Below are 18,830 nucleotides of genomic sequence, written 5' to 3' on the forward strand. Positions count from 1 at the left end.
TTCAATAGCCGGAGTGGGAGAAATCGAGTGTTGATAAAAGATAAAAAAGTAACAAGTAGAGCGTGCGAGGCGTCAGCAGCAGATGGAGAATGTGCGTCAGGAGGAGCACTGGGGGCAGAAAAAAGAATCCCAGGGATGAATGTGAGTGTTTACAGTACAGTTTATGTTTTTTGGCAGTGTTTGCAGGTGTTTATATTTGCATAGCATTTCAGAGCCATTGTGGATGTTGAGCAATGTTCAAAGCAATGTTGTGTGTGAGGGGCGGGGGAGGAGGAAAGCAGAAAAAAAGGGTGACCTTACATGTCGGGGTCTTTTTTTGGAGCCCATGCTGGACAAGCCCCTAATGATCACAACTTGAGCTCTTGCCTTTTTAATAACCCACCCAGGCCTGACTGAGTCGCACAAAGCTCGAGAATGGAGTGGCGCAGATGGAACAAAAACAGGCCAATTCCTTGGGAAGGATGCCCTCTGAAACCAGCGGCTAATGCAGCCCCTGCCGCTCCAGCCGGTCATTATTGTTGTTGGAGAGGAGGAGAGAGATGGCACTCCAAAACAAGGCCACCACCACCGCTGAAGTCATGGTCCACAGGCCATGTGAGAAGAGGCTTTTGGTCGAGAGCTCCTGTGCGACGCCAGCACACAACCAGCACCTCCAGCACAGATTGTCTCCCCGAACATTATTAAAGATTTCAATTTGATCTGAACAACAAGAGGCACTAATGGCTGCCTCTCGCTGTAGCATTTCGTCACAGGCCCGAGAGCATGTAGGTTAGCCGAGTGGCGTCGCCTTTTAGCGTCGCCTCCCACCCCCTCTCAAGGTGCTATGATGGCCCCCGGGCCCCTGTCACTCATGTGGTCCATCAGTCACCCTCATCTGCAGAATCTGACTTTATCTTAATGAGCTGTTGTTATTCCTGAGAATGAATGGAGACTACTTCCATTCATAGGACAAGAAGTTGAGCATTATCACGTTAACTAAGCACCACAGATTATCTGTTCACCTGATGTCTGTCCAGGAGGGAAAAGTCTTAAATAAATCTGAACAGGGAGCTTTGGCATCAATGCAGCGTCTGCTTGTCCAGCGCCTCGATCCAATTCGGACACCCAAACAGTCCCTGTCTGCATTGTCTGTGTTCTTCATTGCGTTTCCTATTGTCACATCACATTCCTGTGTGTGTGTGTGTGTGTGTGTGTGTGTGTGTGTGTGTGTGTGTGTGTGTGTAGGTGGGGGGGGGGGGTCTTAATTCCAGACATCCTGCTCTTATTGTTGGCCGCCCCAGGTTGACCGCTGCTCAACATGTCAGGCTCTAAGAGAACAAAATGGGGCCCGTGCCGCAGAGAGCGATCACACAGACACACAACTAGAACACATGAACACACTCCCAGGTCTGCTCCATCTTTTGACTTTTCTGTAGTTGAGGTGACATAATGAGAATAATTCAAATTTAGAAATGCAGTATTTGAAAAAAGTGAAAGATTAGAAAGAACATTTTTCACAAAATGTTAAACAATATAAGGTTTTGTCATGTAACTGCAACCAGAACACACACACACACACACACACACACACACACACACACACACACACACACACACACACACACACACACACACACACACACACACACACACACACACACACACACACACACACACACACACACACACACACACACACACACACGTGAAGGGTTATAGATGCTACTAAAAATCATATGTTCTTTGTTTTACTTTGTTGAAAATTAAAGATTATTTTTTGGGGCTTTTCCGCCTTTAATGGACAGGACAGCTAGGTGAGAAAGGGGAGAGAGAGGGGGGAGACATGCAGGAAATCGTCACAGGTCGGAGTTGAACCCTGGACCTCTGCGTCGAGGCATAAACCTCTAAATATATGTGCGCCTGCTCTACCCACTGAACACACTTTGTTGAAAATTATTGATGCATCTTTTAGTCTTACATATCACTTTGTTGTAAAAGGAAACAATATTAGTACCTGTCTGTGTAGCAAATGTCTGAATTAGTAATAAAGTAAATACATTTGAACCGAATTACAGGCCCTCAAACCAAAAGTGTTGACATCCATAAATAGTCACCCATACCGAATGATGAATAAAAGTAACATTTTATTTTTCCCCAAAGAGAAAAAAAACCATAACATTTCAGAAATAACCCCTTCATTTGAAAACAATATGCAACAATGGCATCAACATATTATACACAATATTATAAACAAATAAATGTGCAATTAGGATTCTTTAAAAAACGGCACATTCTGTCCCCCTCTTTTCACTCAGAGTTGTGTTGTACTACAGCACCCTCTAGTGGTTTACATTTTTGTAAGTAAAACTAACACATGAAAGCACATTTGTACCATTTGGAGTACCACTGCAGACAAAAGTTAACACAACAAAACGAAATAAATTAGGTCCAGACATTTTGAGTCACTCAACAAATCAGGTTCACGCGTTCTATCCTGAGAGACATTGAGGGTTTGGGATTCCCTGAGGTTTATATAGTGCTGCAAGATAAAAATGCAGAAAGACTGCCTCAGATATGGCTCTGCTGTTTCTCTGCTCCACTGCTCCATGCTCCCACAAACTAAAAGACTAAAGTCTTGTCAGCTCACAGCAGAAATGTATAAATCCGCATTTTTAACTGGTCACAAAACACCTTTCAGGCCTCTTTGACCCACCGAGGAATGATGGGCCTGCGATAAGTCCGTCTTTCTGAAATGTTGCGTCTGACTTTGATCACCGCTGAAGGAGCAATCTCCAGGTCCAAAGAAGGGCTGGAGTGGGACTTTTTCAGCCCGCCTTCATCCTCCTCTTCTTGCCCCACAGAGTCTGCACACACTGCTTTATCAAACAGGTTCAGGTCTGCGATGCTCAACCTACCGGTCTTCCTCACGCTCTTCCAGGCCTCCAGCCCCTGGATGTAGATCTTATAGCGACACATCTGCAGGGTTTGAACAGACACAGGATCACTAATGGGTCCTTTAATATTCAGAATACACACAGTTTCACTCACAGTGCTTTCATTACCTCGTGGTGCAGGTACTCCGCTTTGACGCGATGCTCCTCCAGCTCCTTGGCCTTGGCTTTTTTGCCCTCTGGCAGGTTTTGCTGCAGGTAAGACAAGTCTGCCTCGAAGGACTCCAACATTCCTGCATGAGACTGCAGCTGGCGTTCCTGCAACGCGAGAAGAGCAGCAAAACAGATAAAAGCAAAAATCATGCAAATCCGTTTTATGCAAATCCTGCTGAGGAACAAATAGAAAGAATTATCCCCGTCGTACTCCAGCTGCAGAGGTGCACAAGCGTTCCATTTCGGTAATGTACTAACTTTTATCTAAGTTGCAATAAAACTGCATTTTGAGAGAATTTTTCTTCTTTCAATTTCATAGATTATGTGGGAAGGAATCATCCAAACATGTCAAGGGAGACTATCTAACCTAATTCATGAGCAATTACAATTGCTGCTACAGCCTCATTTGGTCTGGTATGACCAGTAGCTTACGGAGTTTATAGCTTAAGTTGCTATAACAGACAATAGTTTTAGCATTTATGATTATCAAGTAATTGTTAAATGTAGCCACAGAGGCCACTGTTGGGCTAAAATTGACATAGATGTGGTTTAATAGGACAAGAGACATTGTTCAAAAATAGATATGTGACGTTTAATTGGTTGTTCCTGTTACGAGAGAGAAAAAGAAACAACAATTCGAAAAAATGTAAACAACGGCAAGTTGAAGTTGGATCATGCAACAGGTATTTTGAGACAATGAATTAGGTACATTCCTAAGACAGGTTCAGTAACAGTTTTGTACCATGAAGGGCGAGCATTTTGAAAAAGTGTTGTTTGGTGATTGCGTTTGTTTGGTTTGTCTTTATCTGTCTGTAGTATGCTTGGTGTGTTCGGTCTATTCTCTGTGTGTGTCTCCCTCTAGCTCTCCCCTGGCAGTCGGTTTGGGGTCGTGCCTGGCCTGGGTTTTCCACACACCTGGCGCTGATCCAGTCACCACAACTAAACCTCACCTGCTCGTCGAAAGCAGACTTAAAAGGACAGCCAGACGTCCAGTCCCCGTCGGATCCTTATGAAGTACTCAGTACGTTTAAACCGCTACCAGTATAGCGTTAGATGCCAGCCTGTTTCTGCCAGCTTCTATCTCAATTTCTTGCCAGTGTTGTTTGCCTGCAACTGACTTTTGATCGCTCTGTCAAAGTAAAGGATTCTCCGATCTCGGTCCTGGAGACCCCGTCACCTACCCACACCCTCTGGATCACTGTCTTTTGGATCAAGACCCACACTCAAGTCTGCCAGCCAGCTGCTCTCTGTACCGGAACCCACCTGGACCCTTCCCCCCTCCCTCACCTACTCAGTCTGTTTGCAAATTTCTAGTCTTTACTGCTTGACTCACTACAACAAACCTGACAGTTCATATAAGTGGTGTCTAAACACACAGTATATATAAATGAAAGTCACAGTAGAGTTGGGATTTCTAGAATATATACCAGGAATTAAAACTGTGACATTATCATATGTAACACTAAGCCAAAACATCTTAAAATACTGAAAAACACATTCATACACAAAATGACTTGCAATCATGAATAGGGGAAGTACAGTATGAGTGTGTACCAGAGTTTGAGCAGACTGTGAGCAGGGGAGGATCGGTCTGAAGAACCTCCTCTGAGAGCCGACGGCGGCGGGGAACGGAGGCGAGGAGTGAAGAGCCGAAACCAGGTTGATGCGGCTGATCCATGAATACATCTCCACTTTGGATCTTAGAGGAAAACAAACAGTGACACTGACTGCTCGACTCTCTGACACAAACAAAAACACACACACAAGCACAAGCACACTTCTGTGACTTACGAGGCCTGAAAGAGGAAAATCCTCCAGTCAGCCGTCTGCAAACGGAAGACGTGTGGCTTCTTGGTGTAGTCGGCCGCCTGCTCGGCCAGAGAGTGGTGCACACTCACCACCTCCTCGTTAGTCGGCTGATCCCTCCTGTAATCATCCTGACACACACACACACACACACACACACACACACACACATTACCTATACTGTAGTGTGACGACCCCTACGTGTGCCCAGGCTATTTTAGCCTGGCTGCAGTGTAGCTCTGGGCTCTCTTTCGTTGGTTTCCCTTTTGGTTTCGTTTACGTGGTTTTCTTTGGTTGCACTTTTCACTTACGCACACACATCATCACTCATGCACATTTACACCACTGACAATACTGAATACCACACTCCACACACAATTTGCCTGCAAGGTAGGCAATCTCTGTATTGTGTGTATGATTGTGTGTGATTTTATTATACTACCTGCTGCATAACAAACTGCCCCACTGGGGGACAAATAAAGTAACTTAACTTGACTTGACACCTTAATAATCCTTTTATTTGGTCTAATTCGGTTTGATTTAATAAAATGACCCGGCTCTAGGAAACAATAGGAACACAACAATAGGAAAATAAATATTGAATGCTATTGAGTGCCGTTGGATAATGCTGAAAAACCAAGAGTTGAGTTACTGACCTTCTGTAAGTAAAGGACCATTCCCCTCAGCACTCCATAGAAAGTCTTCCAGCCTCTCTTCCCCCATGGAGCTGCCACACAGAAACATTCATTAGACAGCATTGATATTAAAGTCCTTCATAATGAAGGCCACTTGTTACAAATGAGAACTTAACATCATCAGAACGCCAAGAAATTATCAAAAATGCAGGGTTCACCAACAAAGAAAGAGCTGAAGCGGCCTACTGCATTATCAACATGTCCGAGAAGTATCTCAACTTTAAATTATCAGTTGAAATTGTATACAATCTCTTTATTTCTTTAACTGACAAGAGCACTGACCCATTGCGTAGTTCTTATAATAGTGAGTGCTGTTGAGTTACCTAAAAATAACATTTTACAGGATGTGGTGTGCTCAGTCATTGCATGCATTTAAAAAAAATTTAATCTATTTAAAACATTAAATGGTGATTATTAACAAAAAAATGTTAATTTAAATAAAACGTAAAATCCAGCAAAAAGCGAAATAAAATAGAAATTAATAATAATAATAATATTTATAATAATAATTAAACATTTAAATTACACATCAAATTTCATTACACAATGTGAAAGGTTAGAGTTTTGCCTCCTAAAGGTTTACTATAGGCCAAATGACAATGAAATATCTTAATAACTAATTAATTTAAGATAGTCAAACTAAATGTTTGCCTTTAAAATAAAAATGTGGTTAAAATCATGATTGATTACATATATTTCATTTCAGACACCGTAGCAAAGCCAAACATCAGAAATCCTCAGTTCACCCCAATTCCCATCTGACAGAGGATCTCATGTTGTTTTTTTTATGTCAAATTAACTGAGTTACGGACTGTGCCTTTAAATCCTGACTATCCTCAAAGGCTAAATAATCTAGACAGATGTTTGTGTCTCACTCACTGCGTTTGCCGTCAATGTCAGCATGCAGCTTCCTCTGGAGGAATCCCTGTTTGACCACAGGGGCCGTTTTGTCATGAGGAACGTCCTGGAAGGGGTTGGCTCTTGAACGCAGCGGCGCATCTTCTCCTGCGTCTTCGTCCACCAACACAGAGTTCTTCAACTCCTCCTCGTCACTTTAACATGCAAGGACAGATTCTTACTGTATGTGTGAGATTATATATGTGAAGAATGAAGAACAGATGATGTTTTATGACAGTATTTATATCAGTGCACTTACACAGCCCACTCCAGCGGCTCACTCTTTATGGAATTGTAAAGACTCTGCAATGTAGATGGAGAGGAAAAAGTCCAATTACTTTCACCAACAAGGATTTTACTTTGGTTTCTGAAAAAAATAATCAGCGACAGTAATTACCTTTAAGAGATCCTTGCTGAAGTTTTCTTCTTCATTCATCCCATTGAGGTTGGATACGAATTTAGATGAGGACATGGATTTTCCTACATTCTGTTAAAACACACAAAACGTGTGACTGACTAAATGCCTCACAGAGATCATCTGGTAACACAGTGCCATGTCAGAACAAAACTTAAGACGTAAATAGTCATAAATGTTTCCTACCTGTCCATGCAAGTCAGTGTTGAGAAGCATCAAAGCACATGTGAGAGCCAATACAGGCTCTGAGGATGTAAAAAAATAAATAAATAAATAAATAAAGAGGAAAAATTACTCATTCATCTGTCATATGTGAGCGCTCGCTGCTGTATCTTTGAGCAGAGAACGAAGAGTAAACCATGACTGAAGCTCACCTGAAGAGGTAAAGCAGTCAGGGTTGCACTGATGGAAGCGGCAGGCGAAATGCTGCAGCACTCGCTCTCTCTCCTGAGTCTCTCCTATCAGTACCACCACCTTCAAAAAAGATCTGTGAAAGAGAGAGCGAGAGAAACCCCAAGGGAAAAAAGAGATTGTCTCGTAACATTTTATGAGTGTGTTTTGTGAGAGATGTTACTGCATAAAAAAAATCCAAGCTCCGCCTTTGTAATTCTCACCTCAGGGCATGATCGAGACTTTCCCCGGTGAAGTCAAAGAGTTTGAGGTATTCCTCCCCGACAGCACGACTGAAGTCATTACTAAACAGACACACAACACATTCTGTATCAGTGTTATGACCACTTAATGTCTTAGAAATCATACAATAAGCTTTATATTAATCTAAAAACTTTTTTTACTGGGACAGAATAGAAAACAAATAAAGTCTCTTTGACTCAATATCTTGACAATATTTCAGGGATGATTATGGCCGGCATTTAATATAAAAAAAAGGGAGGCAAAGGAAAATGATGTGGTCTGGATAAAACAATAAAAAAGAAAAGATGGCTTTTTGAATATGATGGCCGAGCATACAGAGGAACTTAGTGGTCATTTCACTCAACTCAAACTGTCAAAAAGGTCCAGAAGACATTCAGAATTTACTGTAATGTGACCTGTCACCAGGACAGGATGATTTTTTAGCTAAATCTCAATGTTATAATAACCATAAGCCAATGACATGTGCAACCAGAGACGCGGTGAAACACTGCTTTTCTACCTGGTGTTAGGTTTCTCTTTAAAGGGGTATTCCAGCAATTTTTTGTCAGGCAGCAGAGGTTAAGATACCCTGATTTTTTGTTCCATGCTACGCTTCCCATAATGCAACTCAATAGCATCTTTCATTAGACTATGGACCGGATCTGGTTAATACCAAAGTCTATTATCCTCTACGCCCCCCAGTTTGTAACACATACTTTCTGTTATTAATTGGTAGCCGAGATGCCCCCTGATGACATCACCAGGGTTATTTTCTCTGACTTTTAAAAGCTCCCAAAAAAAAGTTTTGGGTTTAGAGTTCAAAAGAAAGGAAGATAAAATATGAGTATGTGAAATGGGCTTACTCTTTGTCTAAGTGCTTCACCACGTCCACACGTTGGATCCCATCCAACTTAAACAGCCGTTCAGCGAGGCTGCAGGCCATCTCTCTGTTCACGTCTTCTCCATTAATAGGAGGCACTGCAGTCTCAGAGGGTTTGGTTTGCTCTCCATTTGCAACAACTGTTTGCCCGGATCTATCCTCAGCACCTCCTACTTCTTCACCCTGACGTGACGTCTCAGCTTGTTTGTACACCTGATTGAACTCGGCCTCTGCTGTCTGCTGATTGACCTCGGTCTCGGGAGACAGATGTTCTGTTATTTCTGACTGGTCTGTCTCTGGCTGCACAAGCTGCTCGGAGAGCGTTGGCTGAGACAAGTCGGTCGTTTGCGGCGTCTGCTCATTTTGCTCGGATGGCTCCGTCTGTTCTTGCTGCTCTGCCACTCCGGGGTCTTCAGCTTCGACACAAACTGCCTGCTGCGACTGAGTGGAGTCCTCTGGCAGGTCTGCATTTTCAGGATGGGTTGACTCTTCTGTCAGTTCCATCTCTGGTGACTGTTCCAGATGTTGCGACAGTCCTGACTGCTCCGAGTCTTGTGTCACCTCTGCTTGGATCTGCTCTGGCTCTTCGGCTGTCACAAACTGCTCGGATTCGGCGTGTTCAGGCTGTACGTCTACGTCCTCTACGTCCTGTGAGGTCGTTTGGTCACTATCTCGTCGCTCAAAACGACAGTTTTTTTCAGTCAGCTCTACTATCTCTGGTAAGTTTTCTATTCTCTCTGCATTATCTGCCGCCTGTATCGATGGTTCTTCGCTGTCGTCCGCAGCCTCTGACTGTTCAGGGTCCAAGTTCTGATCTACATCTTGACACATTTCTGGCTCTTCAGCCTGAAATGTGGGATCTTCATGTAACCGTTCTACTATCTCTACGTCCTCTCCAGTCCCTGAGTGCCGCCTTTCCTCCAAAAGCTCTGACTGCTGCAGATGAATTAGCTTATCTGGGTTTATGGTTGGTCCAGCATCGTCAGCTTGTACTGGCTCTGCAGGAAGCTCCCTACAAAGTGCAGATGAAATATGCATTGTAGTTATAATAGCACATAATACCGTACTTAACATAATGAATGCATTTACTGTTCACACACACTTCCTGTTCCCTTTCTTAAATTAAGCCCATGATACTCACACATCACTCAGACGACTGACAGTTTTTGCCTCATCACTCTCTTCAGTACAGGACACTTTTATCTGCTCCTCTTCTCCCTCTTTTTCCTCCTCTTTCTCAACACCATTTGCAGAAGTTTGCTCTTCCTCTGATTCTCCCTGTCCAGTCAGCAGAATGCTGGGCTCCTCCTGTTCCTCTTCTAGTTTTAGATCTACAAAACTGTCCGCTTCATCTTTTGAGACTTCATTCTCTTTAAGAATATCAATTAAGTCTGCAGTTTCTGGATCTGAGGTTCCTAAGAGTCCCTCCTCTTCTTCTGAGTCCGTCCTCTGTGCAATTTCTGTAAGAAGAAGATGGCGAATATCACAGTTTTGCAGCTAAACCAGAATATATTTCTAGTAAAAATGAACAGGCCACAAGCATAACACAAACTCCAGAAACAAAGAATCATGAATTATTTAACTGAACCACAAATGAAAACAAAAAAATTCCCGTTTAAAAACTAGAAGATAGAAAAAGACCAGAAAGTGTCTCTCCGAGAAATACGTACCGTTATTACAGTCTAACAGCTCATGTGTTGGATCTTCCCTTTCCTGTGTCGGTGGCTCTTGCACATCTGCAGCATCACATGGCTGGAAATTGCAACACAGGCCATTGATCATGAAAATGATTTGTGCTAGAGCTTGCGATTGCCAGCTGTTTCATAGTAAGAAGCTGCACTCTGAGCCTCATCCGGCCAACATTACATCCACTCTATTACTCCCACCACTGCTCAAGCTACTACAGTGACCCAAACACTCGTCTCAGCAGAGATAGAGACTGAGGTGGTGAGGCCAGAGTCAAGTCAGCGCTTAGAGAAGGAACGGTTACTGGCAAAGGAAACTATCTAGAGGCGTATATACACACAGAAAATGCACAGATACAGACAAAATTCTAAATAATGGCAGCTTGACAACATCACACGTCGCCTTGTATCTCCACACACACAGTACGTACCTCTGAGCTGGTTTCTGTCCACTCTAAATTGGAGTTCTGAAGCCATGAATCAAACCCATCTTCTTCCCTTTTGCCCTCCCTCGTGTAAAGCTCAGCATTAATGGCTCGAGATTGGTGAAGTGACGGGGAAGTGATGTCTAGACTCGTCACAGCGCCAGAGTCCGCCTCACTGGCCGAGCTGCTGTCAGTCATGAATGAAAGTGTCTCCGCAGAGGGATCGGGTATGTCCCACTGCACTGTGGCAAAGGAAAGCTGAGGACTTGTGCAGGTCATGGGGCACACCGGCCATATTATCTGCTCCCATTGTTCTGTCTCCTCAGGAGTCTCTCGTCCTGCCTTTGGGGAGGGATTGAGTTGATCTGTCCCGTGTTCCTGGTTTATCTGTAGCTCTGTGTCGCCCAGATCAATGCTCTCCTGCTCTCCATTGATGTACTGGTGGTCGATAGAGGTCCATGAGTCTTGTTGAGGCGGCTGAAGGACTGAATCTATAACATCTGGCAAAGAGGTGCACAAGTTTTGCTCCTCCATTAGCAGCATGAATCTCTGTCAGTTCCGTTGTTGGGGCGTTTGTGGGTTTTGGTAAAAGATGCTGTAGCGGTAAATGTCTCGCTACAAAATGTCCTCCTCTGCCGGATGAATGATGATCATTTTGTAAGATCCCATGAATGTGAAATCCTGCAGCATGTTACAACCTCCACTGGAACCATTCACAGATCTGAGACAAGAGAAAAAACCCATTAACATTTCAAAGGTATTTTACCACAACCCTATCTGAAGCAGCATGAACAATTCTTCCCTTGAATTTTGGGAGCCGTAACATCGTGTAAAAACAAAATTGTTCTGCTAAATGGATTCTTCATTAAATAAATAAAAACTTGTTGGGAAGGCTACAGGAGAAACATCTGATTTGCTGAGAGACAAAAAAGCCATTCATAAGACTACTATATTTGGTAGTAGAGTTAGTGGGTCCGAGCAAGAACATAACCAAAGTAAAATAATGTCTGGCCCTGATAGCACAAAAATACTCCACACACTCACCACTTGTATGTCAAATCCAATCTGGAGAAGGTTTTTTTTAGCATGCAATGCTCATTTCTCAATTGTTTTTAACTTCTTGGTGCGGCACTGCAGGAGTGCAGGGCAATAGACCTTTAGTGAAATGTCACACTTATACTTCCTGACCACAGACACAGAAAATCTGCCGAGCAAGAGAGATAGAGAGAAAAAGAGACAGAGGTGTATGGTGTGGATTAAGAAAGAGGCAGAGGGTGGGGTTGAGGGGCTGTTTCTGGTGAGCAGTTTAACTGCCTGCGTCCTGTGTTTATCATTTTATCACCACGCTGCACAGTGACTCTGGGCAAAGGATAAAACCGTGAAAGGGTCCAAATTTGAACTGCATGCAACAGCGATAGAACTTTAACAACAACTTATCATCTGTGTTTGTACAGTTGATAACAGTTAAAATATCAAACTACATATCTTGTTCTCTTCTTCCTACTTTAATCTTTGATATCACCTTTGTCTATCTTTCCCTCTCTGTCATGCTTTTTATTTCTATACTTCTCTATCTTAATCATTCTATTCACGTCATGCAACCAACATCCGGGACAGACCTTGACCACATTTCCTGTGTGGGTGCTCACTTCTCAGTTCCTGTCAGGGTGCGACAAGTGCTACAGTACATAACATGTACAAGAGTTAACAAAGATTAACAAAGAGGATCCGCCTCCTGTTAAACAAAAACAGTTTGAAACTAAAATGTGTAGATACTAAAACATACATTTAAAATGTTAAAGCAGCTGTATTGTCTCCCTTAAGGTTTATAAATGAGAATCTGAAAGTTTAATAAACTAAAATTAGAAATAGTTTGGACCATTCTGATGTGATACGGTAATGATTACAATGTCTTGCTGCTCTTTCAGAAAATGTTGTTTCAAATGATAACACAGTTTATCCTCTGTGTGTGATGTTATCTTTGGCAGCACTGTTGATGATGAAACACTTAGACGACTGCGGAGATAGAAACTCTTTTTCACCTCCATCAAATCAAAAACAAAAATAAAGGATACCTTCAGCCAAACGTTACTCAAACAACCCACAGTAAGTGGAGAATACCAGGAGATGTTGCTTACAATGCATGGGAGGTTTATACAGCCACACCACAGGCTTGAGAGGATGATGAACAAAATATTAAAGAGGAAGTTAAAATATAAAAAACATACCAGAGAGGATCAAATAAAAAAGAGGAACACAGTCACAGTGGGTAAAATGAAAGTTGTGAAATGACTTATGTGTATAATAATAGAATTTGTCTAAAGAGGATAAACACAAAAACTCCCTGTGTCACTCATTAAACATGGTACAGACCTGAATTTGAACACTATCCAAACCTCAAAGAGCTTAAAAAAAATGAAAAAAAATCCTATTAGTAGAAATCTTTTCAACTGTGAAGCATGACTTACCCCCTTCAGGCTCTTTAAAGCAACATCATATGATGAACAGGCTTGTGAGGTTTTAAAGTCTTGTGAGAGGGAAAGACACGCCGCTGTGTTATACCAGGTTTATACTACTGTCAAAGTGCTGCACCTTCACAGACACATTCACCCACACACACATGCACACAAGCATACAAATAACCCTCAGTTACATCTGAACCTGCTGCGCACAACAAAAGAGCCTCACATCCGCTCTCTTTAAGCCGAGCAGCCTTATAGTCTGTGGTGTCGCATAACGATGCATGCAAGTCCTAGACTGGACCAGGTCCTCCTCCTTCTTCTTCTTCATGCTGCCTGTCCATCTGGGATAGATCAAGAACCGACGTCTCTCTCTGTAGGTATGGCTGTGGAAAAAATGGGATAAATGTATTCAAAGAGGAAGAAATAAAGGGGACATTGTGATTGGCAGATGACCTAATCGCTCAGACACCTTAGAGGCCTCTGTCCACGCCCACTACCTTGAAGGCATGCAAGCACACACATACAGGTCAGGTGAGGGGAGCGGCTCAGCTTCATTCCTGCAAATGACAGGAGGAATCATGTGGCAGAACTATCTAGATTCAATGTACACAAGTCATTAGCTGCACTTGAATTAGCTGGGCCTCTTACTATTGGTTTACTGGCTTGGTGTCTGGCTATGGGAAGAACCACCTGTTTAACATAGACGTGTGTTAAAAGGCTTACCTTCACAAGATTGCATATTTCTTTTTGTTAGAATTTTTCTTTTCTTTTTTTTAGCGCTGAATTACTTTATTTCTTAGTTTTAGCATTAACTTACTGTTTGCAGCGTTACTGGCTGCTTTGTCATAATTAGCTATCATTACTCACATGATTAACTAGCTAGCAGTTGCAAAATCATTATTAGCTTTTCTGGTATGGCATTCATCACGGGTATCAGTATTTTTAGCTAACTAATTAGTATTTTCATTAAAATGATTAGCACTCCTGTTACTACCTTTGTTGCAGTTAGCTAGCGTTACGTTAAAGTTAGAGCATACTAACCTAAGTAAACATTGTAATAAGTTCCATTAGCATGATAAGCATTTAGATTACCGTTGATAAAATATTAGCATTACCTAGCATTTATGTGAGCATCCTTGCAGCTGTAGTGAGTTAGTTGCTATCTAGTGGCTGTAGTAGCTGATTTAGTAGAGGTGGTGGTACTAGTAGTATCGCTAAGTAGTAACGTTAGTGTCCTAGTAGTGCTGCTATAGTTTTGCAGTTCTTCTTGTTATTTAAACACCATTTTCACCGTTGTTATTTGTGTAAACAGTATCACAGTAACGTTAGCTTGGGCCCCGGCTAATCTAACGACTCCCCTCCACACCAGCAGGGGCGCTGCAGACTTGTAAGCAAAAACAAAACCAGCTTCTCCTCGCCGTCACTTTCGTGCGACTGTCTCCTGCTTTTGTTTCTTCCGCACACGGCAGCACAGAGTCGCACAGCCACACACCCACTTTTTTCCAGATACTTTCAACCGTGTACAAAACATCTGGCGAGTTGTCCACAGCTGCAACCGCTCGGTCTAACATGGCCAAGTCGAGTGATCTCAAACTCTTCCTGGAGTCTTCTCTGAATGAGATATTTAAAGCCACAGTAAGCGACATCCTGGACTCAGTGGACCGGACCCTGTCTGAGTACCAGGGCACAATACACAGGATCGAGTCTGAAAACGAGGGCCTGAAGCGGCTGCTGCTTGCACAGAAAAGTACAGAGTCTGCTGCAAAAGGTATGGTCGTCTACGCTCCGCAAATATAAGGGTGTCTGCGTTGCGACAATGGACACTGTAGTATCATGCAGCCGATGATCTTTTGTTCGAGCGTTCCCTGCATCGTCAGCAAATTGTGCCTGTGTATGTGTACACTACAGGAGGAGGCAGAAGACCGGAAGCAGACGTAAATGCAGGTTTAAGTACATTAAAAACAAGCCCGTGCAAACGTTTATGAGGTAGAAAATAGGCATTGGTTTCAGTGATCCTGTCTAATACAGTACTAATTACACTGTAGTACATTACTGTCACAGTGTCCTGCCCATACTGATGGTAGGTTAAGTTAAAGACAATTCTACTATAGACAGTAAACCACAAATCTGTGTACCTGAAGATGTAAATATGTACAATATTTTTCAAAATGCAGGAATCAATCACACTTTTCATCTAACGTTACTGTGTTATCTAGAACTTTTAAACTGTGTGCACCAAATTCTTTAGAGTATGAGCCTTAAGAACAGCTACTGCAACTAAGTGTGTGTGTGTGTGTGTGTGTGTGTGTGTGTGTGTGTGTGTGTGTGTGTGTGTGTGTGTGTGTGTGTGTGTGTGTGTGTGTGTGTCAGTCCATCCATCCATCCCAGTGTTGGCCATCAATAAAAACATCAACACCACTTCCTTAGAATTTCTACAGATATTATTTTAAGAATGTTCCAGACATATTTTTTTTACACATTGTAATATCTAATCTGTGATATCCCCTTGTATGAAATGCATTCATCATGTTTAGTTCAGCCTTAATAATACTCATTTTGTGTTGTTTACAATAAAAACTCATCAGGGTGCCTTTATGTATCCTCTGGGTAAAGCTAGGCTAATGAATGTCTTAATATTTGAAGTGCATCAAATGGCTTTGTAATGTTAAGTGGGTCAGTTGCCGTGACAAAGCCCCAGCTGCCCTCAGCTCTATGGAGCATTTTGGTGTCTTTCAGCTCATTGTTCTTTTTCTGGCCCGCAACTTCACTTAGTTCCAACTCGTCTCCACTTATAACAACTCTAAATTACAGTCTGTACTAGTTTGTTGAGTCATTATTCTTTTATTTTTTTACAGATGTTTGTGAACAAGATGCCACTGAAAAGTCTTTCACTTCAGAATGGAACAGTCGTCTCGTCAGCTCCACCCAGGGCACGTTCAAGATGTCCATATGCAGCAGTGACAAGAAGAGCTTCAGGAGAAAGCAGAAAGACAAGATGAGGGAGAGCATATCCCCTTCCTCCTTTTTACTGCAGACTGATCATATGGTAGAGAGACCATGTATGAACACAGCAGAGGTAGGTGTGTCAACCCCAAACTTGATATCTGTAAAAACAGAGCCTGGCCTGGATGAAAGTGGTGCTATTGACCTCTCCCAGCCTCCATCCCTTCTCAATCTGACAATGAGGCCAATAAAAAATGAGAGCACGGAGGTCAGTTTTGACAGTCATGATGCATATGCACCACTGCCGCCATCTACAGGCCTTGAACAAGAATCCAGAGGCAGTGACAGTGAAGTTAAAGTCACCATTGTTTCTGACACTTACATGCAGGGTGGACAGTTCATTAAGACAGAGGAAGAGGAGCAGAGTGGCGTGCTGCAGTATGGTGACAATGACATTTTCTCTAAGCAAGAGTTGGAGCATGCAATGAGATATTACCCTGAATCAGAAATAGATCCTGAGGCAGCGAGCAGACAAGTTGTGGAACCAGAAGTAATGGTGCAGGAGAAAAACGCCGTTGTTCCCGCAGATGGCTTTTTGGAGATCCGTGACAACTTTCTCCGTTGTCCCACCTGTCCCAAAACATTTAGTCGAGCAGCCTCGCTCAACATCCACATCAAGACACACAGCGCTGAAAAGGCGCACAGCTGCAGCTACTGTGGCAAACGCTTTGGCCGGGCCGATCTCCTCAAATCCCACAAGCGTACCCACACAGGAGAAAGACCCTATAGTTGCAACGTCTGCAGTAAAACATACGCCCATCCCAGTCAGCTCAGGATACACAAACGCGTCCACACGGGAGAGAAGCCGTATTCCTGCTCGCACTGTGGGAAGCGCTTCAACGAGCATAACCAGCTCAAAGTCCACTTGCGGACACACACCGGGGAGAGGCCTTACAGCTGCCAGGAGTGCGGCAAAACTTTCAGCAATGCAGGCAACCTGCGTATACACGAGAGGATCCACACCGGTGAGAAGCCCTACTGCTGCGCTCAGTGCGGGAAACGGTTCAACGGCTTGGGTGACCTCAAAACACACTACAGGATTCACACTGGAGAGAGGCCCTACAGCTGTGAGCTGTGTAAGAAGACCTTCAGCCAGGCAGGCCACCTCACCATACACATGCGGATGCACACAGGAGAAAGGCCGTACAGCTGCAACGAGTGCGGCAAGAAGTTCACGGTGGCCAGCAGCCTGAAACTGCACCAGAGGACTCACACCGGAGAGAAGGAGTACAGCTGCTCGTACTGCAGCAAGAGCTTCAGCAGGTCGGGTCACCTGAAGAGACACGAACTGGTGCACACCAAAGAGAAGGTCTTCCTCTGCAGCCAGTGTGGAAAGACCTACACTGACCAGTCCTCCCTTAAAAAGCACCTGAAGATGCACGCCACCAAGGAGCAGAAGGCTCAGAGCGAGGGAAGCACCAGCGAGGCGGAAACAATACGCCCATCAGCTTCGGAGACACCTTCAGAAATTAGAACCAAAGTCTTAGAAGATGAGTAATATAAAAGCTGAGAATGAGTGCTGTATGTAATTTTACTAAATAATCTTAAATCAAGATCAACTAACTAGCTTTTTCAGAATCACATCTCACAGCCTACATAAGCAGGTATTACAGCTTTAACTGTTGTGCAGTATTTTGGTGTCTAATAGTAATAAGCATTTAAATGCTTTGTATTAGTCTGTTAATTAAATTGGACTTCCTGACTTCCGTATTTTATCGCTTCTTTGGTAACTTAAATAAAACGCCACCAATGCAGCCCCCTGCACTGTTTTAATGCAGGGCTGTTGTGGTGTGCTGTGGTTGAAAGCTCCAGAAAAAGCTGTTAAGCGGAGCTTGAGTTTAGATTATTATTGTCTTAACTGCTGTTCCTGAGTTCAAAACTGTAGTTGTCGTTGTGGTACAGTGCAATACACTGTTGTCTAGTCTTTGCTGTGATTTAGTAGGTCCATGACTGATTGATTATTTTTTATCTTGATTGATAAACTTTAATATTCCTCTTGTCTTCTTTCTTGCAGCAGTGTAAAGAGACAGATAATGAACATTTCATTAAAAGAACAGTTGTTCTTTTAAACATGCTGTATGTTACCAAAATGTTGGTATTTTTGAAATTTTTTAAAGGAGGAGTTCAATGCAATGTCTGTCAGATTGTCAGGATGATTTCAACCGACCTGCTGAAGCAAGACACTGAAATACAGGTTCAGGTTTCTCTTCTGTTGTCCTGACTTTTGACCTCCTTGAAAATAAAATGTTCCCACAGGGGTCAGTATAACAACAATAACATAAAAACAACAACATAAGTGTTTTAGAATTAAGATATTATGATGCTCATGTATACATGTCGTAGTAGTCAGAGGGTTAGAAATCTGTGCTGCACCAGTGACTTAAGGTGAAGATCATTCATATATTGCTGTATATAGCTTTAACTATACAGTCGGCAATCCATTAAACTGACACGAATGTATTTGTCTAGTAATGTTACTGAAAATAATGTTCCTGCAAATAATCCGTCTCGATTGAATAGTAAATAATTGTTTTGCTGATCTCAGAGAATGTGGAGCTTCTAGAGGATCCGTTTTAGGTCGTTCACTGTTGGAAGCGCATATCTTACCGTGAAATATGTACAATTAACACACAGGAGTAAAATGTCATGTTTATGATGAAAGAGCTACTGTTTTGTGTGGCAGCTGGTTGGTATACCTGCACAGCAATGTATATTAAACTGAGTGTTTGCTACTAGGACTTTATTGTGACTTACTTTTGTGTGATTTGTGTCTAAATTAAAGAGAAAAGTTAACCAAAAGCTTTTTGTATGTCTTTGTTACGTAGGGATTGGTAATTTTGGTGTGT

General features: G+C 42.7%; 2 protein-coding genes across 8 annotated transcripts; one reads left to right on the forward strand and one right to left on the reverse strand.

Moving 5' to 3' along the window:
* Positions 1-2,103: 2,103 nt before the first annotated feature.
* LOC114570687 (PH and SEC7 domain-containing protein 4) lies at positions 2,104-14,708 on the reverse strand. 6 transcript variants are annotated; one of them, XM_028601130.1, is made up of 18 exons: positions 14,097-14,708; positions 13,479-13,538; positions 12,988-13,364; positions 10,526-11,240; positions 10,080-10,161; positions 9,551-9,869; positions 8,393-9,421; positions 7,511-7,591; positions 7,271-7,383; positions 7,083-7,141; positions 6,879-6,968; positions 6,741-6,784; positions 6,464-6,636; positions 5,546-5,616; positions 4,875-5,020; positions 4,638-4,782; positions 3,042-3,188; positions 2,104-2,955 (listed from the first exon to the last, which is right to left on the reverse strand). In XM_028601130.1, the coding sequence occupies exons 4-18, from the start codon at positions 11,060-11,062 to the stop codon at positions 2,674-2,676; spliced, it is 3,318 nt and encodes a 1,105-aa protein (XP_028456931.1). In that variant the 5' UTR covers positions 11,063-11,240; positions 12,988-13,364; positions 13,479-13,538; positions 14,097-14,708; the 3' UTR covers positions 2,104-2,673. The 6 variants fall into 6 exon arrangements, with proteins under 6 accessions (XP_028456931.1, XP_028456930.1, XP_028456932.1 ...); XM_028601129.1 differs by having other exon boundaries at positions 13,451-13,538; XM_028601131.1 differs by lacking the exon at positions 13,479-13,538 and having other exon boundaries at positions 14,478-14,708.
* LOC114570689 (zinc finger protein 771) lies at positions 13,726-18,760 on the forward strand. 2 transcript variants are annotated; one of them, XM_028601135.1, is made up of 3 exons: positions 13,726-14,749; positions 15,837-16,057; positions 16,313-18,760. In XM_028601135.1, exons 1-3 carry the CDS (start codon positions 14,551-14,553, stop codon positions 17,480-17,482), a joined length of 1,590 nt encoding a protein of 529 aa, XP_028456936.1. In that variant the 5' UTR covers positions 13,726-14,550; the 3' UTR covers positions 17,483-18,760. The 2 variants fall into 2 exon arrangements, with proteins under 2 accessions (XP_028456936.1, XP_028456935.1); XM_028601134.1 differs by having other exon boundaries at positions 13,727-14,749; positions 15,837-18,760.
* Positions 18,761-18,830: the final 70 nt, after the last annotated feature.

Source organism: Perca flavescens, chromosome 16 (genome assembly GCF_004354835.1).
Source record: "Perca flavescens isolate YP-PL-M2 chromosome 16, PFLA_1.0, whole genome shotgun sequence".
In the NCBI taxonomy this organism is placed as follows: Eukaryota; Metazoa; Chordata; class Actinopteri; order Perciformes; family Percidae; genus Perca; species Perca flavescens.